The following is a 26309-nucleotide window of genomic DNA, read 5'->3' on the forward strand; positions in this document are numbered from 1 at the left end:
TATTGTATCTATCCATGGCGGCGAAACCGGTGAAGCCGGCGAAGAACATGGACAAGCCGCTCTTCACTGAGACGTTCAACGTCCAGGCCAGCTCCGCTGACTACGTCACCTTCATCACCGGCATCCACAACAAGCTCGGTAACCCGGGCCACTTCACCCACAACCGCCCCGTGCTGCCGCCGGTCGAGCCCAACGTCGCGCCGAGCAGGTGGTTCCACATCGTGCTCAAGACCTCGCCGGCTAGCACCGGGCTCACGCTCGCCACCCGCGCCGACAACCTCTACTGGGAGGGCTTCAAGAGCAGCGATGGCACCTGGTGGGAGCTCACCCCGGGCCTCATCCCCGGTGCCACCTACCTCGGGTTCGGCGGCACCTACCGCGACCTCCTCGGCTACAGCGACAAGCTGACCAACGTCGCTCTCGGCCGGCAGCAGATGGCCGACGCGGTGACCGCACTCTACGGGCGCACCAAGGCTGATAAGACCTCCGGCCCGAAGCAGCAGCAGGCGAGGAAGGCGGTGACGACGCTGCTCCTCATGGTGCACGAGGCCACGCGGTTCCAGACCGTGTCGGGGTTCGTGGCCGGCCTGCTGCACCCCAAGGCGGTGGAGAAGAAGAGCGGGAAGATCTCCAACGAGCTAAAGGCCCAGGTGAACGGGTGGCAGGACTTATCCGAAGAGCTGCTGAAGACGGATGCGAAGCCCCCACCGGGAAAGTCGCCAGCGAAGTTCACGCCGATCGAGAAGATGGGCGTGAGGACGGCGGAGCAGGCGGCCGCCACGCTGGGGATCCTGCTGTTCGTCGAGGTGCCGGGTGGGTTGACGGTGGCCCAGGGGCTGCAGCTGTTTCGTGCGCGTGGGGGAAAATAGTTAGTTTTGCAGGTATATCTGCATGAGTATATTGTATGTATAATTCGAATAAACATGCTACAGAGCGTGGGACTGATATAAATAAATAAATAAACATGTTTCAGAGTGAGTGCATGATATAAATAAATAAATAAACATGTTACAAAGTGGGTGAGTTCCTTACCTCTTTTGCTGTCTTTGCTGTTTCTCCTCTTCCTCCTGTACTCCTTACCTCTTTCCCACCTTTTCTCTTTCACTCCTTCCCTTATAACCTTGCACCTGGGTGCATTTCACAAGTTTGATGTAACATGTTACTTTCACAGGCTTTTCAGCCTGTTTTGAAATATAAGGTCGGCCTTGAGCCACCTTTTCTTTCAAAACATAAAAATAAAATTTATATCTAACATATGTTTTTGCTTTAGTGAGTATCCATTGGACAAGAATAAAAAAACATGATCTAGCGCGCTTAGCCCACTGGAACCCACCTTACCCTATTAGTTAGCCCTTCCCATAGTGTTCTCATGCATGGACGAGTAGAGGGTGGCGGGCGCGTCTTTATCTTGCCTCTATTTTATTTTAGAATTTATCTTGAATCTAGTCTTAAAAATTTATCTTGCCCCTAGTTAGACTTGTTTTTAGCGATTTTCTCTAGTGAGATGAAAGAACGACTCGTCTCAAAGGAGCTCATACGAGCCGGGCCAGTCGAGGGTAGTTGGTTCATTTCTAATGTTCTTTTGGTTCCGTTTGTTACTCCTTTTCCATTTTCGATTTTTATTTTTTTATTTTTGGAATATTTTAAGTATATATCTTTAAAAAAATCTTTGACTTAGAAAAGTTCACCGCATATTAAAACGATCACGTAATGAGAAAACAATCTTCGCATAATTTGATAAAAACAGTTAATATCATTCAAATAATTGTTCAACATATTTATAAAATGTGACGCGTTGCGTAATATGTTCAGGCTTTTTAAAAAATGTTTATAGAATGTAAAAATTTGGTACCCTAATTTTGCAATAATGTTCATACAAGTAAAAAAAATGTGCATAACACTTACAAAATATATTGCAAATTTGAAATAAACTCATCGTATTTATGGAAAATGTTCAATGTATTAAAAAAATGTTCACTATGTATTTTAAAAAGTTGAGTGTCCATTTGACAAATGTTCAACATATATTAATAAAAATGTTAAAACTTTATTCGGAAAATGTTCAATGTGTATCTGATTTTTTTCAACCTATATAAAAACGTTCAATGTGCATTTGACAAATGTTCAAAATGTATTCAGTTAAAATGTTCAACATGTATGAGAAAAAAAATGTTCAATGGCTATCTAAAAATTGGACAACGTGTATACCAAAAATGTTCAACCTGTAGTGAAAACTTGGCACGTATTTGAAAAAATAAATAAATAAGAAAAGAAAAAACAAACAGAGAGAAAGAAAAATGATGAAAACACACAGAAACAAAGAAGAAGAAAAATGCGTGGAAGATTCTAAAACCGGCCGGAAATAGTCCATAGAAGATTTTCAAAAGGGAAAGAGGAAATAAAACCGACATAGCCTCATTTGCTCCTGGTGGAAACTAAGATTGAAAGAAAAAGGTTATATAGTTCGGAAAAAACTGAAAGTTTTCGGCATCCAAGATGCTTGGGCGGACTAGGAGTGTGCAATATTTCTATGGTCCATATTTCTTTTTGCGACGAGCTCATCGAATGCCATTTTGGATTTAAACAATGGGGTCCAAATCATTGGATGTGTATTGAAGCAAACTAACGGTTATTTTAGCTATGTAATCCAGTTAACCCCCCGTTCAATTTTCTGTACTAGTGATGTTTCAAGTTTAAATGTGTACTTGTCACAATTAGGACTGCCTTGATGTGCGATGTGAGAGTAAAAGAAAGAGGTTACTGCAGGTATGAAGGCACACTACTAGTGTACATGACAGTAATGTGACCGGGGCACGCCACTGATAACCAATTTCCACCCGCCACTGATGACGATTTCCGCGGGGATGGTTGCCTGAACATGTCGCATGTCTTTGTTTTTATTTCTCCCTACCCGAGGCAGAACCTGCTACCTTTGCTCTGCCTGATCATTGGCTTCATAACAGAAAAATAGAGCCGAGAGTGATCCTCCTGTTTCTCTATGAAAGATCATGTTTACAGCTCGACACAAGTACAATCCTTCTGGATTACTACTGTGACTTTTGCGCCTTTGATAATGTAACATATACTCAGAATTCCAAAGACAGAACTGATCCCTGCATCACTAAATCGAGACATGACATCCGCAGATTTCTTATTCAAGTTAGTGGTAGAAGGATAGCGCTTAAGATGCTGCGACCGATTAATTCCAAGCTGAGAAAGTGTGATGAACTGATCTTCGGCATAAATAAAGGGATCATCCACTAGTTAATCCCCAGAAGAAAAACATGCCGTCTCCATTCCAGAACGATATTTCTGCGTAGCCGTGCAGTGCTGCAAATCAAACCAAATTGAATCTTGGCATCTCCTTCTTTGGACTAGCTAGCTAGGAAAGCAAGCATATGTAAAAGTGAAGGCGTGTAGGCGTATACATCTAGGTAAGGACGCGTGCATGTTATATAGATCAATAGGGTTGCAATTGGCGGCAGGTTATTTAGTAGGACAGACCCCTAAACCAAGCAATACAAAGATAAGGATCAGCTCCAAAAACGCCTTCGTGTAAGCATACGCACACACATCACGTAGTAGTATTAGGATTGACCTTAAGTCAAGCTATACAAAGATAAGGATCATCTCTGACAACCTGCCTTGTATACAACACACAAGCACAGCATCACGTACAAGTTACATATGACACGTACACGTATACAAAGCCTATCATTTGACAGCATGCACCTGTCGATCGCCTATAAATTCATCTCCAGTTCGTTCATCCTCTTCCATATCTCAACCCCTCTCGCTTGATAGTACGTCTCATCTAAGCCTCGTATCCATGGCGGCAAAGATGGCGAAGAACGTGGACAAGCCGCTCTTCACGGCGACGTTCAATGTCCAGGCCAGCTCTGCCGACTATGTCACCTTCATCAACGGCATCCGCAACAAGCTCCGCAACCCGGGGCACTCCTCCCACAACCGCCCCGTGCTGCCGCCGATCGAGCCCAACGTCCCGCCGAGCAGGTGGTTCCACATCGTGCTCAGGACATCGCCGGCAAGCACCGGGCTCACGCTCGCCACCCGCGCCGACAACCTCTACTGGGAGGGCTTCAAGAGCAGCGACGGCACCTGGTGGGAGCTCACCCCCGGACTCATCCCCGGCGCCACCCACGTTGGGTTCGGCGGCACGTATCGCGACCTCCTCGGCGACACCGACAAGCTGACCAACGTCGCTCTCGGCCGGCAGCAGATGGCGGACGCGGTGACCGCGCTCTACGGGCGCACCAAGGCCGACAAGTCCTCCGGCCCGAAGCAGCAGCAGGCGAGGGAGGCGGTGACGACGCTGCTCCTCATGGTGCACGAGGCCACACGGTTCCAGACCGTGTCGGGGTTCGTGGCTGGAGTGCTGCACCCCAAGGAGAAGAAGAGCGGGAAGATCGACAATGAGATGAAGGCCCAGGTGAACGGATGGCAGGACCTGTCCGAAGCGCTGCTGAAGACGGACGCGAAGCCCCCGCCGGGAAAGGCGCCAACGAAGTTCACGCCGATCGAGAAGATGGGCGTGAGGACGGCGGAGCAGGCGGCCGCCACCCTGGGGATCCTGCTGTTCGTCCAGGTGCCCGGTGGGATGACGGTGGCCCGGGCGCTGGAGCTGTTTCATAAGAGTGGGGGGAAATAGGTAGTAGTTGTGCAGGTATATCTGCATGGGTATTGTACAAGTCGAATAAACATGTCACAGAGTGACTGAATGATATAAATAAATAAATGTCACAGAGTCAGTGAATGATATGAATAAATAAACATGTCTAGTTTATATTGGGTCCAACCATAGAATTGCTATCCAACATATGTTTTGCATATGCACATATCAGAAGCGCGAACTATGTTCATCCTTTTAGACTCTCAGGGGCTCATTTGGTTGTTGGGGTGAAAAAACCATGGGCAGTAAACTCCCCTAGGGGATTTCCCTGCTCATATGAGATCCTCCTCCTGCCATGTGAAATATCCCATTGCCATTTGGGCACCAAGGGAGAGTGAAGAGAGTGAAGGGAGAAGAGCAGAAGAACAGAGCGCCAAGGCGACTCAGATCACAAGAAAAGAGACGAGGGGAGCCCGGGAGAATTCTCCTGGAGTGCGGAGGTCGGAGCGAGCGGCCCGGGGATTTCGGGAGGATCGGGCCGAGAAAGCCCTTTCCACGATGTTACCAAATGGATCGCCTGAAAATCCGGGGTGTAGATTGCAGGCGGGTTTCTCGCCCGAGGAAAGGATAGGTATCCTGGCAGCAATGCTACATTCACGGACTAATACGGGGGGTTTACGAAGTGTTTGTGACTTGTTAGATGTTGATTGGATTAAGGGGGAGGAAGAGGCCCCACCCACCTGAAAATCAGGAGGGTGAAAAAGAATTAGAAGGAAGGGTCCGTAATGCCCCCGTAATGAGCCTGTGCGTTTAGCATTTTTGGTATCCCGGGGGATCCATGGTAACCAACTAGTGTACCAACATTTCCCCTCCAGAAAATCTACATATTTTAGTACTTTTTGGCCAGAAAATTCTCACACTTACATACACGGTTATATTGTTTTTCTTTATTTAAAAGGGAGGAAAGCCCCACATAATGATGCATGCAGCCAATTTATTAACCAAAAGTATGCAAACGGAGTCTAAGGGCCAGTACTGGCTCACAAAAGGAGCACAAGAACAGTAAAGATAAAAAGATGCCACAGCCGGCGAAAAAACAAGTTAAGATGACTAAACACCTAGCCTATTATTAGTTCGCCATTTAAATTGGTTGGAGATAACCCGTGCTACCGTCTCCCAATGGTTGCACCCAGTAACCAAAAGCCCCCTAGAGTCCGCATGAGTGAGTAACGACCACGTACGGATCCAAGCAGTGGCTATGTGGATAACCTGCAAAAGTTGATAAAGTTTTTTCCATTAAAGATCATATCACCTTTGCAGTTTCATATAGCCCAAAACAATGCACATATCCCTATCCGAATATGTCCTGCAATATTTGAATCCGCTCCATTTAGCCATGTCCCAAATAACGTGTTACTAATTGAAGGATTAATGTTGAAGTCTATATGTATCGTACGCCATACAAGTTTGGCTTATATTGTGCCATTTCAATATTTTATTTGTCGATTTTATGTTTATATACAGTTGGTATTCATTGAATAGGTGGATTTCCTGGGAGAGAAGGTGCAAAGCTTCAAGGCCAGACCCCACAAGGAGTTGATGACTCAGTATAGCAACCCTGACGAGACTGGGACAGTACCCCGCCGGAGACAGGGACAACGCGGTTGTTCTAGTGCCACTGGTTCCTGCGAGGGCGAGGGTTCACATGTTTGGGGCGCTTTTTTACAATCCACATGTTTGGAGGTGTTAAGGGCATCTCCAACCACGACCCGTAAATTTTCTCCTGCATTCGTCTGGAACAGGGGGAAGGGGCAGTCCGTGGACATGGATGCAGGAGGGGGCCATCCAATGCTGCCCGAAGACATTTCAACCCGCATTTCAACTAGCTGGACGAAATTCATGTACACCGGCTCCAGGGTGGACAGCGCTGTCATAAAGGCCAGTGGGCGTGTCAGTGCTGGTTGCGGACGTCCGGCAATGCCACTGTGGCGGCCCTAGACGTACAACGGCAGCAGCAGAGGTGGAGCGTGCAGATGCAAAGCAAGGGGGAGAAGGGCGCGGAGTGGAAGGAAATGAAACCGAGAGGGTGATTGGGTGGGCCGGGGGTGTCGGTTTCCTACATGGCTGCTGCTGGTTTGAACTTTTTTTATTAACTTGAACAAAAATATCTGTATTTCGAAAAATGTTGACGAATTTGAAAAATGTTTCTGGATTTTAGAAACTGTTCATTAATTTGAAAAAAGTGATCACAAGTTTGAAAAGATGTTTCCTCATTTTTGAAAATGTTCCTGAATTTCACAAAATGTCCCTGCATTTTAGAGAATGTTCAAAAAATTAAAATATGGGGCATATTCCTTTTATGCTTTTACTCCTACATTTTATACGAAATTGTAAAAAATGTTAAAAAATAGAGAAAAGAAAAAAGGAAAGAAAAATAAAATGGGAAGCTTATAGAAAAAACATAAAAGGAAAAAAAGGGTCTATGAAGGTTCTAGTACTTTTCTATAAGCGGGGAACACACTAAAAACCTCGAACTGGGCTGGCACAATATAGTGCCTACAATTGCGTGAGGGTGTGGCTTTGCTCGCTAACTGTTGACCTATGCTGGGATTCAGAATTATCGTCTTTATCTTGCCTCTAGTGAGATTTTTTTTCTTGAGAATTCTCGCCCAACTTTATTGGTGAATCAAAATGTTCTAGTGAGATGGAAGAAAAACTCGTCACAAGGGAGTTCATGGCGGCCGGCCAGTCCGGAGTTGTTGGTTTGGTTCATTCATTCCTTTTATTCATTTGGTTTCGTCTTTTTACTTTTACTTTTTTCCTTACTTATTTTTATTTATTTTTGAAAATATTTGACTTAATTTCAAAAAAATCACTGTGCATTACAAGTTATGGAGGTGATGTGGAAGGTACTCGACCAATTCATCGCCTGAAGATGAAGGAACTCAAGTGCAATACAGCCGCGGAGCAGGCGTTCCATGTCATCCTTTGGGATGCGGACGGCAATGAGTTCGAGGTGCTTCAGTCGTGGTAGAAAAAGAGCGGGCGCGTCATTAAGGGGATGGCAGTTGATGAACTTGGCGAGGCGCAGCGTGGGTGCGAAGCGGAGCACGGATGTTGGCAGCGAGTGCATATGCCCATTATTAAAAATGAGCTTCTCGAGCTGATCTATGGCGGGGGATCGTAATCACTCGTCAAGCTTGGCTCGGTCCTTTCCATTGGAACGGAACTTGCCCGTGATAAGGTCTCTGATTGGGCCATGGTGACTGCCGAGGATCGAGGAGAATGCATCCAAGCTTTTGCGATAGCCATGGCAGAGCTCGTCAGCGTCGAGGTGGTCGACAGGGGTGAGGAGCCTTAGGGGCGCCACCGCCAGGAAAGGGCGGCTGTCCTTGCCCCATATTTGATTGGGGGGAGGAATATGATGACTCTCAACATATCATCGGGGATGTTTTTGATGAAGTCTAGGTCTACTGGAGTCGCCTCCCAGTGAGCCTGCATGGCGAACTACTGGCACGCCTACCGTCGTTTCACACAACTACTAGCACGCCCCATACGGTGAGTGCGTACCAAACACGCGCATGAATTAGATAGTGGTAGTGATTTTAGTTGCAAAAATTAGATAGTGCTAGTGATTTTTAGCTGCATATTTTGACAAATCGCATTGTCTCTTGGCTTAGATCCGAAGTCTAGCTTTAATTTGCATACCGTATTCAATCTGAATCGTTTGCGTTGAAGAGATGCACAAATCCTGTGTTAAACAGCTCGCACGCTTCCCGGTGAGCCTCTCGGTCAGCCTACGCACCGGACTGCACTCGCACGCCTCCTGTTCAGTCAAGCAGCTGTCCGCACGGCACCTCCTGTAGCCATTAAAACCAAGACACGTGGCATCATGTAAATGCTTAAGAGAACGCACACGATTTGAATTATACAAACGTTTGAGATATTAAAGTGGCAGCTATTTATTTCAAAATGCCTTTGTTGGCTGTTATTCAAGTGCATCTTCTCTCAAAATGGACACCAAAAACACCACATCATGTCAGTGTCATTACATGATAGTATGCCAAGTTCCATGAATTTCAGACGAGTTTTGGATTTAGTAGAATTTAGAAACAAAGTATCTCAATGTTTTGCCGGCAATCAACGGTGCCCTGGTGTTTGAAATTCATTCCCATTTCTTGCATGAGACCTAAGCATGCACCCAAGGACACAGATTTGACTTTTCAACCAATTTATATGCATTGAAGCATGTGCATGTAGTTCAAACTTGAATTATGCACATAAATGCATCGAACACACAATTAATGCATAAAAATGTCCAAACGAACCCCGAAAATCTCAAAAATTGACACAACACTCCTGTTGTTCTCTGTTGAGACTAGAAATTTTTTGAAAGCAATAAGAGGCAGCAGATATTGTTTCGTCCCCTAAGGTGGGACGTTCCCTACCGAAACCATCAGGCTTGTTGTGAGAAGCTCTGGTTTGTGAGAAGCTTATACCCAAACCTGCCCAAATGGGACAAAAAAATTACCACGGCATGTTGATGCCGCTCCATGATAGCATGCCAAGTTTCATGAATTTCATATGAGTTTTGGATTTACTAGAATTTAAAAACAAGGAATCTCAATGTCTGCAGCCGAGTGACGGTGGCAGGGTGTTTGACATTCGTTCCCATTTCCTGCATGGGACCTAAGCATGCAACCAATGACACAGATTTGAATTTTCAACCAATTTATATGCATTAGAGCATGTGCCTATAGTTCAAATTTGAATTATGCACATGAATGCATAGAAAACTCAGTTAATGCATAAAAATGTCCAAACAAACCCCGAAAATCCCAAAAATTGACACAACACTCATGTTGTTCTATGTTGACACTAGAAATTTTTTGAAAGCAATAAGAGGCAGCGGATACCGTTTCATCCCCAAAGGTGGAACGTTCCCTACCGAAACCATCAGGCTTGTTGTGAGAAGCTCTGATTTTTGAGAAGCATATCTCCAAACCGGCCCCAAATGGGACAAAAATATTACCACGACATGTTGTTGCCGCTCCATGATAGCATGCCAAGTTTCATGAATTTCAGACGAGTTTTGCATTTACTAGAATCTAAAAACTAGGTATCTCAAAGTTTGCGGCCGAGTGACGGTGGCAGGGTGTTTGATATTCATTCCCATTTCTTGCATGGGACCTAATTAAGCATGCAACCAAGGACATAAATTTGGATTTTCAACCAATTTATATGCATTAGAGCATGTGCGTGTAGTTCACATTTGAAATATGCACATGAACACATAGAATCAGTTAATGTATAAAAATGTCCAAGCGAACACCCAAAAATCCCAAAAATTGACACAAACACTCCTGTTGTTCTATGTTGACACTAGGAAAAAAAGTTGAAATCAAGAAGAGGCAATGGATTTCGTTTTGTCCAGAAAGGTGAAACATTCCCTACCAAAACCATCGGGCTTGTTGTGAGAAGCTCTGTTTTGTGAGAAGCATATCCCCAAACCTGCCCCAAATGGGACAAAAAAATTACCACGACATGTTGATGCCGCTCCATGACAGCATGCCAAGTTTCATGAATTTTAGACGAGCTTTGGATTCACTAGAATTTAAAAACCAGGTATCTCAATGTTTGCGGCTGACTGACGGTGGCAGGGTGTTTGACATTTGTTCCCATTTATTGCATGGGACCTAATAAGCATGCAACCAAGGACACAGATTTGAATTTCCAACTAATTTATATGCATTAGAGCATGTGCATGTAGTTCAAATTTGAATTATGCACATGAATACATAGAAAACTCAGTTAATGTATAAAAATGTCCAAGCGAACCCCCAAAAATCCCAAAAATTGACACAACACTCCTGTTGTTCTATGTTGACAATAGGAAAAAAAATAAAATCGAGAAGAGGCAATGGATATCGTTTCATCCAGAAAGGTGAAACGTTCCCTACCGAAACCATCGGGCTTGTTGTGACAAGCTCTGGTTTGTGAGAAGCATATCCCCAAACCTGCCCCAAATGGGACAAAAAATTTACCACGACATGTTGATGGCGCTCCATTACAGCATGCCAAGTTTCATGGATTTCAGACGAATTCTGGATTTACTAGAATTTAAAAACCAGGTATCTCAATGTTTGCGTCCAAGTGACGGTGGTAGGGTGTTTGACATTCGTTCCCATTTCTTGCATGGGACCTAATAAGCATGCAACCAAGGACACATATTTGAATTTTCAACTAATTTATATGCATTAGAGCATGTGCATGTAGTTCAGATTTGAATTATGCACATGATTGCATAGAAAACTCAGTTAATGTATAAAAATGTCCAAGCGAACCCCGAAAAATCCCAAAAATTGAAACAACACTCCTGTTGTTCTATGTTGACACTAAGAAAAAATTTGAAATCGAGAAGATGCAACGGATATCATTTCGTCCAGAAAGGTGAAACGTTCCCTACCGAAACCATCATACTTTTTGTGAGAGAAGCTATGGTTTGCGAGAAGCTTATACCATAACCTGGCCTAAATGGGACAATATTTTTTTACCCCAGCATCTTGATGTTGTTCCATGATAGCATGCCAAGGTTCATGAATTTCAGACGAGTTTTCTATTTACTAGAATTACAAAAGCAAGCACCTCAAATTTGCCGGAGACCCACGGTGCCGTGGTGTTTGAAATTCATCCCCATTTCTTGAATGGGACGTAAGCATCAACCCAAGGAAACATATATCATTTTACAACCCATTTTGGTGCACCAGAGCATGTGCATGTGGTTTCATTTTGAATTGTGCACCTGAAATGCCTAGAAAACCAAGTTACCGTATAAAAATGTCCTAACGAACCCTGAATAATTCCAAATTTTTTGACGACGCACCTATAGTTGCATGTTCACTACAGATAGAAGTTCTTGCAAATCAAACACCATCCTTTGGAGCTGTGACCCCATTATGTAATTTAAATCAAGATGAAAAATCAAGTAGATCTCACACAATTTATTATCACCAACTGTGTGAGATGCAGTACAAAATATCCTGGAGCACCGTCGGTGTATAGTACACCTATGGCTTACTCGAGAAGGTTCGTTGGCTACAGTCCACAGCCCGCTCTGAATAAGGGGCCATGTCTGATGACACTTTGTGCGCCAATTTTTTCGCTGAAGCGATTCCAATTTTTCGGCTTCCACGGAAATATCTACCTCCCCGCCCCCTCCACCTTACCAAAAGCCACATTTCCCCTGTTTCCTCCTTCCTTTCCAAGTTGAAACCTTCACTCCTTGGTTGCAGAGCCACCTCCTCACTGACGACCCTCCTTCATGCTGCTCGGCCTCGCCTATCCAGGCAGGTAATCCAGACCCGAACCCCATCCACCTCCTCCTTCCACATCCCACATGCCTCGACCGTCGGCGCGAGCGCGACACCTTCCACCAAAATCACCGACCCCTCCACCAAATAAGTGCCGTCCTAAGCCATGGTGTATGCAGTATAGCCATCATCTCAAGGAGCATTTGGCAGCGGACAAGCAAATCACGACCACACGCGCGAATGAGGTCGTGATGGCTGCCATTCGTGCCAACCTCCAGATCTTGGAGGAGCACCTCGTTGTCGAGTCCACCATCAACGCCTCGCACACTGATGTCGTGGCGCGGCTGGCTGCTTTGAACGACAGTTCATGGCGTTTTCTCGAGGCCACCGTCGGTGCCTTTGATGAAGACTACCAGGTGTTTTCTCGGCGTGCACGTGCTTACCTCATCTCGAGAGCTAGCAGGTTGGTTCCCGGAGCGGCTCAGGCAACTCACCACTACAACGAGGGCACCCACAATGCGGAGGACTCGCCCTCTTCCATGTCCAAGGAGCCAATCGTCATTGATATCTCCGACAATGAGTAGTTTGTCTTATTAGCTCACTATAAGGACCCATGTTCACTTTGCTAGCTATTGCCTTTCCTTAACAAATTCTAGTGAATTATGCTATCTACTTTTACCATGCAATCTTCTGCTCTAGTGTATATGTTTTATATGTCATGCAATGTGGTGTTCAGTTAACTGTTTGGTTCAATTCTGCAAATGTGATGTTCAATTCTTTAGGATGCAATTTTCCAAGTTGTCAAGTATGCTTGGTTTGGTTAACTGTTTGATCTTCTATTAGGAGTATGTTATATTGTGCATTATGGTGCTCAGTTGACGTTTGGTTCATTTGTTGTGGTGTTTAGTTAACTGTTTGGTTTAATTCTTGAATGCAATGTTCAATTATTGTGTGTGCATTCTGTTATTGTATACCATGTGAGAAATAAATTGAATTTGGCTGTTCTAAATACATGAGAAACAAATACAGTTGCTATATTTACAAGTTGTTAAGCATGCTTGGTTTGGTTAACTGTCTGATCTTCTATTAGGAGTATGTTATATTATGCAATGTGGTGCTCAGTTAACATTTGGTTCATTTGTTGTGGTGTTTAGTTAACTGTTTGGTTCAATTCTGCAATGCGATGTTTAATTATTGTGTGTGCATTCTGTTATTGTATACCATGTGAGAAATTAATCGAATTTGGGTGTACTAAATACATGAGAAACAAATACAATTGCTATATTTCCAAGTTGTTAAGCATGCCTGGTTTGGTTAACTATCTGATCTTCTATTAGGAGTATGTTATATTTGTGCAATGTGGTGCTCGGTTAACGGTTGGTTCCTTTGTTGTGGTGTTTAGTTAACTGCTTGGTTCAATTCGGCAATGCGATGTTCAATTGTTGTGGCTGCATTCTGTTATTGTATGCTATTATACCTTGTCTTTTTTATTCCTTTGCCCCATTTCTAGTATAGAGAAGATATTTATGCACATCCTTGTTTTCAGGCCTTTCCAAAACAGTTCACTGATGAGTACCTCTCAAACCACCTGTATGGACGGTCAATCATCCACAGGCGCTGGCCTAAAGTTGCAAAGACCTTCAACACCAATGAAGGCTCAATATTCGCCTTCCGCTTCCGCAGTTTTCCCGATGAGATGCAGTTGTCTATGTACCGTCTATGATGCTAATTTTGAAAGGTTTTAGATGTTGCATGTGAAACTTGGTGCTGGTGCTGTTGTGTAACGGGGTAGCTGAGTGCTGAAGTTATATCATGTTGTACTCTAATGTATTTCAATTATGAAATCATGCTTCCTTAATATGGGAATGAAATATAATATGTGTTTAATATGAATGTCAATTAGATTAATAAATGAATTATTAATAATAAGGAAATTAGCCTGCTAATTGGTTTTTGCTATTGCAAACGGTTATTGAGAAAATACCGTGGGCGATGACCTAAGGCAACGCACACAGTTTCTAGCAATAAACCATTTTGGATCGATGAGCAATCACACACAACATTCTCTTCAAAACTGTTTGCGTTAGGCTACCTTGAGCAAACATTTACCACATAAAATCTGTTTGTGATGGATAGCATTTGCCACACAGTTTATTATACGCACCATGTGTGGTGCATTCATGGCAAACGATAAAATTATTAGTATTGTGTGCGATGGGAAGGCCATCACAAACGATTTAACGGGGGAAATTATGTGTGATGTACCTACGAACGGAAACGTTTTCCTTACAGCGACTATGTGGGATGTATACACGAACGAAAACGTTTCGCGTGGACTGACCGTGTGCGATGAAATTACAACCGGAAATGATTTTGCCTGTATAATTGTATTTTTTAGCACTACTATACGTATAACCGTATTTGCTCGCTCGCCAGTCGCACACGACCTCAATTTGCCGAGCGTGTGTGCCAGGAGGGCATATCTCCGACGATTTCTGGGTCGTGTGGGAAGGACCCCCCTATCGCCCACACTCACTAATTGACGGTTCTGAATGCCGTCGAGGAAAGGGGTTACAAACCATTTGTATAGCACCGACACGTACCAGTGTTACCTTTCCTTTCTTTGGGTGAATTAGTGTCTGCTGGGCTAGTTGCCTGAACCTGTCGTGTGTCGTTGTTTTTATTTCTCTATACCGGAACCGATAAATCGCGAGTGGACATGCCACCACGCGCGTCCAAAATCCACACCGCACGCTGCAGCGGTATGCGTGCAGCTTTAATACCCTCTGGCTGTATAAAGAATTTGCCTCGTCGTATAGCATTCTGTATAGCGTGTGTATTTTCACCTGACACATGCAGTGCATGGCCCGCGAGGCAGCGCGTGCATTAATCCCACACCCAGCAGCCCAACGGCAATAATTCAACTATCTGGCAGCCCATATGCGGGCAACGTATCTGGTGATACCGCAACTCAAGTGATGCAATGCTCTGAATGATCATGGGTCTTTCGATTATGTTGGAAGGGACGCGATGAAGGCACACGTGATGAGCAGCCTCTCCATCGCAGAATATACAAAAACACTCTGATTCATGTTATTAATTAAGCATCAGGCCCTTTTCCTAGTAGTACTGTACTAGTTTATGAGCCTCAGTTTCACTTACGGGCAGAAAAAAGGCTTAGTTTCATTGCCCAGACACAGAAACTTAAACCTGGTTTTCGCTCATGTCTTGCTATTGTGCAATCCCCATATGAAATTATGCCATCTTCGTATTTTGCTTTTATACTGCTAAAAGTTCAACAAAATAAATCTAGTAATGTTTTGGTTACTTTGCCCGTGAAACACTAATAGTAGTCTGGCATGTCTAGTCCATAAATTTGCATATAATGTCAATTATGATAATCCACAAAGAGTACTATTATAAACGAACATTTTCGCTGTTGGTCTTCACATATTCCATGTGCCTTTCTAGCTTGTACAATCTGAAACCAGTTGGACAACTGACCTAGTACATGCTATATTTGCTTTCACGGAAGCTAACTGAGTTTTTTGTACAGAATGTACAAGCAAGCATTTCCAGCTATCTTAATGAGGAACTGAATCTAATTGAGTGAATGTTGTGGTTAATTAAAATGCACAGCTTTTTTTTCTAAGTTGACACCTACAGGTTAGAATGTGTATATGGTTTTTACCAGTAGAGGGTGTCACTTTTTTTCTTGTGCTAACAAGGTTACATGCATCATTTCACGCATGCTCCTGCTAAATAAACAATGGGCAAAATTAAGGAAATCCGAAAATCCTCATCTCCCCATTCCCTTGGGCTTAATTAAGTATAGAATTCAGAGTGCTTCTGGTATATTGTGCGGTGGAGGAGCTGGTCATCACCCTTGCATTTATCATGTCCCTCTGAATATGATCTAGCGGTTCAAGATTCATTCGAGCATTGTAGCTCCTGAGATCCCGTATTACTAGATATGTCCTCCCCACATGCGATGCACATATTAAAGACACAACAGAGGAGTGAATACGCTTAGCTACCCCTGCGAAATGTAAATGCACCCAACAATCCATTGATGATCCGTCAACGCAACGGCCTCCTAGCTGCGTCTCTCGCGACAAAAAATTCGGAGAGATGCTTACGGGCGTGCCACAGCTAGAAGACGACGACGACAGTGATGGATTTTTCCTACTTGCTAAACGCGAGAGAAGCGTGTAGTGGGTGTGTTGTGCAACCGATGCCGCTCTCCGTCTGTGCAGAGCTTATCTTCACACCTTGCTCTGTTCGTCCATGGTTGACGGAAAGACGAGATACGCACTGCGAGAACCGAACTTGGGCAACAAATCAATTATGTCCACCCAACGCCCAAAGCAATTATTGGATCGGTTGGATGTCGCCTGGCCCGTGTATTCATAGAACATTAAATGCAGCCCTATCCCACACCATGGGCGTATAAATTGAGGTATTTGGGAAGCTGCTAATTAAGCTGCCCCGTATTCCCAGGTGGCCTATTAAAAGTAGTCATCACGACGCACAGGCGGACGTCCTGAATATGGGCTGCGCGTGGCCGCAAGTCCCAAAAATCCGCGTCGGTACCGGAACCTGCTACCTTGGCCTCACTGATCATATGCTTCATAATAGAAACTGGAGCCGGGATTGATCGCCTATTTTTCTATAAAACGATTATGCTTGCAGCTTGACACGAGTACTATCCTTCCCAATCACCGCCATGACTTTTGCGCCTTTGATCATGTAGCATGTAGTAACATGTACTCAGAAGTCAAAAGACAGAGCTGGTCCAAGTTAGCATTAAGGACATGTACAATGGTTGATAAAATAATTTTATTTTAAATTTTACATGTAATTTAAAAATGACAAAAAAATGTCTACAATGAGCCATCTTTTAGTCTTATTTTCTATAACTAGCCATTCCTAAAAATATGGTGAGACATATTGTGCTAAGAGATCATCTCTTATCTTTTCTTAAATAAAAAAAGACAAGTCTTTTCTTATGAGTTCTCTCTTCCACTCATCATTTGTCCTACATGACACTTCTAAGATATCATTATTGTACGTGCCCTAATAAATCTCGAGCTGCAGATTTCCTATTCAAGTTAACAGCCATGGTTTGGTCAGTGGCCTCCCTCGGTAGAACTAGAAGCATCGAGTTCGAGATACTGCGAGATGCTGCGACCCATTCCAAGCAGAGAAAGTGCGAGGAATCGTTCTTCGCCACAAAAAGGGCATCCACTATCTAGTAATTCCCCGAAGAAAATCAAACCAAATTGCTCTTGGACTTGATAGCTAACAACGCAATGCGCTCGCCTATAAATTGATCGCCAATTCACTCATCCTCTACCATATCTCACCCCACCCCCTCCTCTCCCCTCGCTACTATATCTATCCATGGCGGCGACACCGGTGATGCCGGCGAAGAGCGTGGACAAGCCGCTCTTCACCGAGACGTTCAATGTCCCGGCCAGCTCCGCCGACTACGTCACCTTCATCAATGGCGTCCGCAACAAGCTCGGTAACCCGGGCCACTTCTCCCACAACCGCCCCGTGCTGCTGCCGGTCGAGCCCAACGTCGCGCCGAGCAGGTGGTTCCACATCGTGCTCAAGACCTCGCCGGCTAGCACTGGGCTCACGCTCGCCACCCGCGCCGACAACCTCTACTGGGAGGGCTTCAAGAGCAGCGACGACACGTGGTGGGAGCTTACCCCGGGCCTCATCCCCGGCGCCACCTACCTCGGGTTCGGCGGCACCTACCGCGACCTCCTCGGCTACACTGACAAGCTGACCAACGTAGCTCTCGGCCGGCAGCAGATGGCCGACGCGGTGACCGCGCTCTACGGGCGTACCAAGGCCGACAAGACCTCTGGCCCGAAGCAGCAACAGGCGAGGGAGGCGGTGACGACGCTGCTCCTCATGGTGCACGAGGCCACGCGGTTCCAGACCGTGTCGGGGTTCGTGGCCGGCCTGCTGCACCCCAAGGCGGTGGAGAAGAAGAGCGGGAAGATCTCCGACGAGCTAAAGGCCCAGGTGAACGGGTGGCAGGACTTATCCGAAGAGCTGCTGAAGACGGATGCGAAGCCCCCGCCGGGAAAGTCGCCAGCGAAGTTCACGCCGATCGAGAAGATGGGCGTGAGGACGGCGGAGCAGGCGGCCGCCACGCTGGGGATCCTGCTGTTCATCGAGGTGCCGGGTGGGTTGACGGTGGCCCAGGGGCTGCAGCTGTTTCGTGCGCGTGGGGGAAAATAGTTAGTTTTGCAGGTATATTTGCATGAGTATATTGTATGTATAATTCGAATAAACATGCTACAGAGCGTGGGACTGATATAAATAAATAAATAAACATGTTTCAGAGTGAGTGCATGATATAAATAAATAAATAAACATGTTACAAAGTGGGTGAGTTCCTTACCTCTTTTGCTGTCTTTGCTGTTTCTCCTCTTCCTCCTGTACTCCTTACCTCTTTCCCACCTTTTCTCTTTCACTCCTTCCCTTATAACCTTGCACCTGGGTGCATTTCACAAGTTTGATGTAACATGTTACTTTCACAGGCTTTTCAGCCTGTTTTGAAATATAAGGTCGGCCTTGAGCCACCTTTTCTTTCAAAACATAAAAATAAAATTGCTATCTAACATATGTTTTTGCTTTAGTGAGTATCCATTGGACAAGAATAAAAAAACATGATCTAGCGCGCTTAGCCCACTGGAACCCACCTTACCCTATTAGTTAGCCCTTCCCATAGTGTTCTCATGCATGGACGAGTAGAGGGTGGCGGGCGCGTCTTTATCTTGCCTCTATTTTATTTTAGAATTTATCTTGAATCTAGTCTTAAAAATTTATCTTGCCCCTAGTTAGACTTGTTTTTAGCGGTTTTCTCTAGTGAGATGAAAGAACGACTCGTCTCAAAGGAGCTCATACGAGCCGGGCCAGTCGAGGGTAGTTGGTTCATTTCTAATGTTCTTTTGGTTCCGTTTGTTACTCCTTTTCCATTTTCGATTTTTATTTTTTTATTTTTGGAATATTTTAAGTATATATCTTTAAAAAAATCTTTGACTTAGAAAAGTTCACCGCATATTAAAACGATCACGTAATGAGAAAACAATCTTCGCATAATTTGGTAAAAACAGTTAATATCATTCAAATAATTGTTCAACATATTTATAAAATGTGACGCGTTGCGTAATATGTTCAGGCTTTTTAAAAAATGTTTATAGAATGTAAAAATTTGGTACCCTAATTTTGCAATAATGTTCATACAAGTAAAAAAAATGTGCATAACACTTACAAAATATATTGCAAATTTGAAATAAACTCATCGTATTTATGGAAAATGTTCAATGTATTAAAAAAATGTTCACTATGTATTTTAAAAAGTTGAGTGTCCATTTGACAAATGTTCAACATATATTAATAAAAATGTTAAAACTTTATTCGGAAAATGTTCAATGTGTATCTGATTTTTTTAAACCTATATAAAAACGTTCAATGTGCATTTGACAAATGTTCAAAATGTATTCAGTTAAAATGTTCAACATGTATGAGAAAAAAATGTTCAATGGCTATCTAAAAATTGGACAACGTGTATACCAAAAATGTTCAACCTGTAGTGAAAACTTGGCACGTATTTGAAAAAATAAATAAATAAGAAAAGAAAAAACAAACAGAGAGAAAGAAAAATGATGAAAACACACAGAAACAAAGAAGAAGAAAAATGCGTGGAAGATTCTAAAACCGGCCGGAAATAGTCCATAGAAGATTTTCAAAAGGGAAAGAGGAAATAAAACCGACATAGCCTCATTTGCTCCTGGTGGAAACTAAGATTGAAAGAAAAAGGTTAAATAGTTCGGAAAAAACTGAAAGTTTTCGGCATCCAAGATGCTTGGGCGGACTAGGAGTGTGCAATATTTCTATGGTCCATATTTCTTTTTGCGACGAGCTCATCGAATGTCATTTTGGATTTAAACAATGGGGTCCAAATCATTGGATGTGTATTGAAGCAAACTAACGGTTATTTTAGCTATGTAATCCAGTTAACCCCCCGTTCAATTTTCTGTACTAGTGATGTTTGAAGTTTCATTGTGTACTTGTCACAATTAGGACTGCCTTGATGTGCGATGTGAGAGTAAAAGAAAGAGGTTACTGCAGGTATGAAGGCACACTACTAGTGTACATGACAGTAATGTGACCGGGGCACGCCACTGATAACCAATTTCCACCCGCCACTGATGACGATTTCCGCGGGGATGGTTGCCTGAACATGTCGCATGTCTTTGTTTTTATTTCTCCCTACCCGAGGCAGAACCTGCTACCTTTGCTCTGCCTGATCATTGGCTTCATAACAGAAAAATAGAGCCGAGAGTGATCGTCCTGTTTCTCTATGAAAGATCATGTTTACAGCTCGACACAAGTACAATCCTTCTGGATTACTACTGTGACTTTTGCGCCTTTGATAATGTAACATATACTCAGAATTCCAAAGACAGAACTGATCCCTGCATCACTAAATCGAGACATGACATCCGCAGATTTCTTATTCAAGTTAGTGGTAGAAGGATAGCGCTTAAGATGCTGCGACCGATTAATTCCAAGCTGAGAAAGTGTGATGAACTGATCTTCGGCATAAATAAAGGGATCATCCACTAGTTAATCCCCAGAAGAAAAACATGCCGTCTCCATTCCAGAACGATATTTCTGCGTAGCCGTGCAGTGCTGCAAATCAAACCAAATTGAATCTTGGCATCTCCTTCTTTGGACTAGCTAGCTAGGAAAGCAAGCATATGTAAAAGTGAAGGCGTGTAGGCGTATACATCTAGGTAAGGACGCGTGCATGTTATATAGATCAATAGGGTTGCAATTGGCGGCAGGTTATTTAGTAGGACAGACCCCTAAACCAAGCAATACAAAGATAAGGATCAGCTCCAAAAACGCCTTCGTGTAAGCATACGCACACACATCACGTAGTAGTATTAGGATTGACCTTAAGTCAAGCTATACAAAGATAAGGATCATCTCTGACAACCTGCCTTGTATACAACACACAAGCACAGCATCACGTACAAGTTACATATGACACGTACACGTATACAAAGCCTATCATTTGACAGCATGCACCTGTCGATCGCCTATAAATTCATCTCCAGTTCGTTCATCCTCTTCCATATCTCAACCCCTCTCGCTTGATAGTACGTATCATCTAAGCCTCGTATCCATGGCGGCAAAGATGGCGAAGAACGTGGACAAGCCGCTCTTCACGGCGACGTTCAACGTCCAGGCCAGCTCTGCCGACTATGTCACCTTCATCAACGGCATCCGCAACAAGCTCCGCAACCCGGGGCACTCCTCCCACAACCGCCCCGTGCTGCCGCCGATCGAGCCCAACGTCCCGCCGAGCAGGTGGTTCCACATCGTGCTCAAGACATCGCCGGCAAGCACCGGGCTCACGCTCGCCACCCGCGCCGACAACCTCTACTGGGAGGGCTTCAAGAGCAGCGACGGCACCTGGTGGGAGCTCACCCCCGGACTCATCCCCGGCGCCACCCACGTTGGGTTCGGCGGCACGTATCGCGACCTCCTCGGCGACACCGACAAGCTGACCAACGTCGCTCTCGGCCGGCAGCAGATGGCGGACGCGGTGACCGCGCTCTACGGGCGCACCAAGGCCGATAAGACCTCCGGCCCGAAGCAGCAGCAGGCGAGGGAGGCGGTGACGACGCTGCTCCTCATGGTGCACGAGGCCACGCGGTTCCAGACCGTGTCGGGGTTCGTGGCTGGAGTGCTGCACCCCAAGGAGAAGAAGAGCGGGAAGATCGGCAATGAGATGAAGGCCCAGGTGAACGGATGGCAGGACCTGTCCGAAGCGCTGCTGAAGACGGACGCGAAGCCCCCGCCGGGAAAGGCGCCAGCGAAGTTCACGCCGATCGAGAAGATGGGCGTGAGGACGGCGGAGCAGGCGGCCGCCACCCTGGGGATCCTGCTGTTCGTCCAGGTGCCCGGTGGGATGACGGTGGCCCAGGCGCTGGAGCTGTTTCATAAGAGTGGGGGGAAATAGGTAGTAGTTGTGCAGGTATATCTGCATGGGTATTGTACAAGTCGAATAAACATGTCACAGAGTGACTGAATGATATAAATAAATAAATGTCACAGAGTCAGTGAATGATATGAATAAATAAACATGTCTAGTTTATATTGGGCCCAACCATAGAATTGCTATCCAACATATGTTTTGCATATGCACATATTAGAAGCGCGAACTATGTTCATCCTTTTAGACTCCCAGGGGCTCATTTGGTTGTTGGGGTGAAAAAACCATGGGCAGTAAACTCCCCTAGGGGATTTCCCTGCTCATATGAGATCCTCCTCCTGCCATGTGAAATATCCCATTGCCATTTGGGCACCAAGGGAGAGTGAAGAGAGTGAAGGGAGAAGAGCAGAAGAACAGAGCGCCAAGGCGACTCAGATCACAAGAAAAGAGACAAGGGGAGCCCAGGAGAATTCTCCTGGAGTGCGGAGGTCGGAGCGAGCGGCCCGGGGATTTCGGGAGGATCGGGCCGAGAAAGCCCGTTCCACGATGTTACCAAATGGATCGCCTGAAAATCCAGGGTGTAGATTGCAGGCGGGTTTCTCGCCTGAGGAAAGGACAGGTATCCTGGCAGCAATGCTACATTCACGGACTAATACGGGGGGTTTACGAAGTGTTTGTGACTTGTTAGATGTTGATTGGATTAAGGGGGAGGAAGAGGCCCCACCCACCTGAAAATCAGGAGGGTGAAAAAGAATTAGAAGGAAGGGTCCGTAATGCCCCCGTAATGAGTCCGTGCGTTTAGCATTTTTGGTATCCCGGGGGATCCATGGTAACCAACTAGTGTACCACAAATTCCCCTCCAGAAAATCTACATATTTTAGTACTTTTTGGCCAGAAAATTCTCACACTTACATACACGGTTATATTGTTTTTCTTTATTTAAAAGGGAGGAAAGCCCCACATAATGATGCATGCAGCCAATTTATTAACCAAAAGTATGCAAACGGAGTCTAAGGGCCAGTACTGGCTCACAAAAGGAGCACAAGAACAGTAAAGATAAAAAGATGCCACAGCCGGCGAAAAAACAAGTTAAGATGACTAAACACCTAGCCTATTATTAGTTCGCCATTTAAATTGGTTGGAGATAACCCGTGCTACCGTCTCCCAATGGTTGCACCCAGTAACCAAAAGCCCCCTAGAGTCCGCATGAGTGAGTAACGACCACGTACGGATCCAAGCAGTGGCTATGTGGATAACCTGCAAAAGTTGATAAAGTTTTTTCCATTAAAGATCATATCACCTTTGCAGTTTCATATAGCCCAAAACAGTCCACATATCCCTATCCGAATATGTCCTGCAATATTTGAATCCGCTCCATTTAGCCATGTCCCAAATAACGTGTTACTATTTGAAGGATTAATGTTGAAGTCTATATGTATCGTACGCCATACAAGTTTGGCTTATATTGTGCCATTTCAATATTTTATTTGTCGATTTTATGTTTATATACAGTTGGTATTCATTGAATAGGTGGATTTCCTGGGAGAGAAGGTGCAAAGCTTCAAGGCCAGACCCCACAAGGAGTTGATGACTCAGTATAGCAACCCTGATGAGACTGGGACAGTACCCCGCCGGAGACAGGGACAACGCGGTTGTTCTAGTGCCACTGGTTCCTGCGAGGGCGAGGGTTCACATGTTTGGGGTGCTTTTTTACAATCCACATGTTTGGAGGTGTTAAGGGCATCTCCAACCACGACCCATAAATTTTCTCCTGCATTCGTCTGGGACAGGGGGAAGGGGCAGTCCGTGGACATGGATGCAGGAGGGGGCCATCCAACGCTGCCCGAAGACATTTCAACCCGCATTTCAACTAGCTGGACGAAATTCATGTACACCGGCTCCAGGGTGGACAGCGTTGTCATAAAGGCCAGTGGGCGTGTCGGTGCTGGTTGCGGACGTCCGGCAATGCCACTGTGGTGGCCCTAGACGTACAACGGCAGCAGCAGAGGTGGAGCGTGCAGATGCAAAGCAAGGGGGAGAAGGGCGCGGAGTGGAAGGAAATGAAACCGAGAGGGTGATTGGGTGGGCCGGGGGTGTCGGTTTCCTACATGGCTGCTGCTGGTTTGAACTTTTTTTATTAACTTGAACAAAAATATCTGTATTTCGAAAAATGTTGACGAATTTGAAAAATGTGTCTGGATTTTAGAAACTGTTCATTAATTTGAAAAAAGTGATCACAAGTTTGAAAAAATGTTTCCTCATTTTTGAAAATGTTCCTGAATTTCACAAAATGTCCCTGCATTTTAGAGAATGTTCAAAAAATTAAAATATGGGGCATATTCCTTTTATGCTTTTACTCCTACATTTTATACGAAATTGTAAAAAATGTTAAAAAATAGAGAAAAGAAAAAAGGAAAGAAAAATAAAATGGGAAGCTTATAGAAAAAACATAAAAGGAAAAAAAGGGTCTATGAAGGTTCTAGTACTTTTCTATAAACGGGGAACACACTAAAAACCTCGAACTGGGCTGGCACAATATAGTGCCTACAATTGCGTGAGGGTGTGGCTTTGCTCGCTAACTGTTGACCTATGCTGGGATTCAGAATTATCGTCTTTATCTTGCCTCTAGTGAGATTTTTTTTCTTGAGAATTCTCGCCCAACTTTATTGGTGAATCAAAATGTTCTAGTGAGATGGAAGAAAAACTCGTCACAAGGGAGTTCATGGCGGCCGGCCAGTCCGGAGTTGTTGGTTTGGTTCATTCATTCCTTTTATTCATTTGGTTTCGTCTTTTTACTTTTACTTTTTTTCCTTACTTATTTTTATTTATTTTTGAAAATATTTGACTTAATTTCAAAAAAATCACTGTGCATTACAAGTTATGGAGGTGATGTGGAAGGTACTCGACCAATTCATCGCCTGAAGATGAAGGAACTCAAGTGCAATACAGCCGCGGAGCAGGCGTTCCATGTCATCCTTTGGGATGCGGACGGCAATGAGTTCGAGGTGCTTCAGTCGTGGTAGAAAAAGAGCGGGCGCGTCATTAAGGGGATGGCAGTTGATGAACTTGGCGAGGCGCAGCATGGGTGCGAAGCGGAGCACGGATGTTGGCAGCGAGTGCATATGCCCATTATTAAAAATGAGCTTCTCGAGCTGATCTATGGCGGGGGATCGTAATCACTCGTCAAGCTTGGCTCGGTCCTTTCCATTGGAACGGAACTTGCCCGTGATAAGGTCCCTGATTGGGCCATGGTGACTGCCGAGGATCGAGGAGAATGCATCCAAGCTTTTGCGATAGCCATGGCAGAGCTCATCAGCGTCGAGGTGGTCGACAGGGGTGAGGAGCCTTAGGGGCGCCACCAACAGGAAAGGGCGGCTGTCCTTGCCCCATATTTGATTGGGGGGAGGAATATGATGACTCTCAACATATCATCGGGGATGTTTTTGATGAAGTCTAGGTCTACTGGAGTCGCTTGCGGTTCTTTCTCGACCCGCCTCCGCTTGTTGGCAGCCTCGTTCTCCACCTCGGCGGCGGCGACGGAAACCTCTATCTCCATATTCACGCCATGCTCCGGTGCACATTGAGGACTGAGAGCGGCGTCGAGGATGGGGTTGGAGAGAGAGGATTGTGTGTGTGGCAAGGATGGGGGGTGCGGCCGCTCGGGCGCGCCATTAATACAGACCAGTGGGAGCGAGCCGGGTGGCGGTCAAAGGTTGTCTCGCTTCCTGATGAGCCTGCGCGGCGGACTTCTAGCATTTCTATACCATCATTTCACAGAGCGAGGCGGACGCGCCGTTAATATGGAGGAGTGGGATCAAGGTGGGCGGCGGTCAAAGGGCTGGCTCGCCTCCCAGTGAGCCTGCGTGGCGAACTACTGGCACGCCTACCGTCGTTTCACACAACTACTAGCACGCCCCATACGGTGAGTGCGTACGAAACACGCGCATGAATTAGATAGTGGTAGTGATTTTAGTTGCAAAAATTAGATAGTGCTAGTGATTGTTAGCTGCATATTTTGACAAATCGCATTGTCTCTTGGCTTAGCGCCGAAGTCTGGCTTTAATTTGCATACCGTATTCAATCTGAACCGTTTGCGTTGAAGAGATGCACAAATCCTGTGTTAAACAGCTCGCACGCTTCCCGGTGAGCCTCTCGGTCAGCCTACGCACCGGACTGCACTCGCACGCCTCCCGTTCAGTCAAGCAGCTGTCCGCACGGCACCTCCTGTAGCCATTAAAACCAAGACACGTGGCATCATGTAAATGCTTAAGAGAACGCACACGATTTGAATTATACAAACGTTTGAGATATTAAAGTGGCAGCTATTTGTTTCAAAATG

General features: G+C 45.1%; 4 protein-coding genes across 4 annotated transcripts; all 4 read left to right on the forward strand.

The window, feature by feature from the left end:
* The first annotated feature begins 14 nt into the window (after nt 1-14).
* Nucleotides 15-1011, forward strand: LOC123117464 (protein synthesis inhibitor II-like). The gene has a single exon (XM_044538214.1). It carries the CDS (start codon nt 15-17, stop codon nt 867-869), a length of 855 nt encoding a protein of 284 aa, XP_044394149.1. The 3' UTR covers nt 870-1011.
* A 2758-nt stretch (nt 1012-3769) lies between these two features.
* Nucleotides 3770-4804, forward strand: LOC123117466 (protein synthesis inhibitor II). The gene has a single exon (XM_044538215.1). The coding sequence runs from the start codon at nt 3830-3832 to the stop codon at nt 4667-4669; it is 840 nt and encodes a 279-aa protein (XP_044394150.1). The 5' UTR covers nt 3770-3829; the 3' UTR covers nt 4670-4804.
* A 12514-nt stretch (nt 4805-17318) lies between these two features.
* Nucleotides 17319-18304, forward strand: LOC123117467 (protein synthesis inhibitor II-like). Its single transcript, XM_044538216.1, has one exon. The coding sequence runs from the start codon at nt 17344-17346 to the stop codon at nt 18196-18198; it is 855 nt and encodes a 284-aa protein (XP_044394151.1). The 5' UTR covers nt 17319-17343; the 3' UTR covers nt 18199-18304.
* A 2791-nt stretch (nt 18305-21095) lies between these two features.
* Nucleotides 21096-22132, forward strand: LOC123117468 (protein synthesis inhibitor II). The gene has a single exon (XM_044538217.1). It carries the CDS (start codon nt 21158-21160, stop codon nt 21995-21997), a length of 840 nt encoding a protein of 279 aa, XP_044394152.1. The 5' UTR covers nt 21096-21157; the 3' UTR covers nt 21998-22132.
* The last annotated feature ends 4177 nt before the right edge of the window (nt 22133-26309 follow it).

The sequence above is a fragment of the Triticum aestivum genome, chromosome 5B (genome assembly GCF_018294505.1).
Source record: "Triticum aestivum cultivar Chinese Spring chromosome 5B, IWGSC CS RefSeq v2.1, whole genome shotgun sequence".
Classification (NCBI taxonomy): domain Eukaryota; kingdom Viridiplantae; phylum Streptophyta; class Magnoliopsida; order Poales; family Poaceae; genus Triticum; species Triticum aestivum.

Excerpts from the sequence above, each read along its gene's own strand:
- LOC123117464 (XM_044538214.1), top strand. The coding sequence starts at position 15 with ATGGCGGCGAAACCGGTGAAGCCGGCGAAGAACATGGACAAGCCGCTC.
- LOC123117466 (XM_044538215.1), top strand. The coding sequence starts at position 3,830 with ATGGCGGCAAAGATGGCGAAGAACGTGGACAAGCCGCTCTTCACGGCG.
- LOC123117467 (XM_044538216.1), top strand. The coding sequence starts at position 17,344 with ATGGCGGCGACACCGGTGATGCCGGCGAAGAGCGTGGACAAGCCGCTC.
- LOC123117468 (XM_044538217.1), top strand. The coding sequence starts at position 21,158 with ATGGCGGCAAAGATGGCGAAGAACGTGGACAAGCCGCTCTTCACGGCG.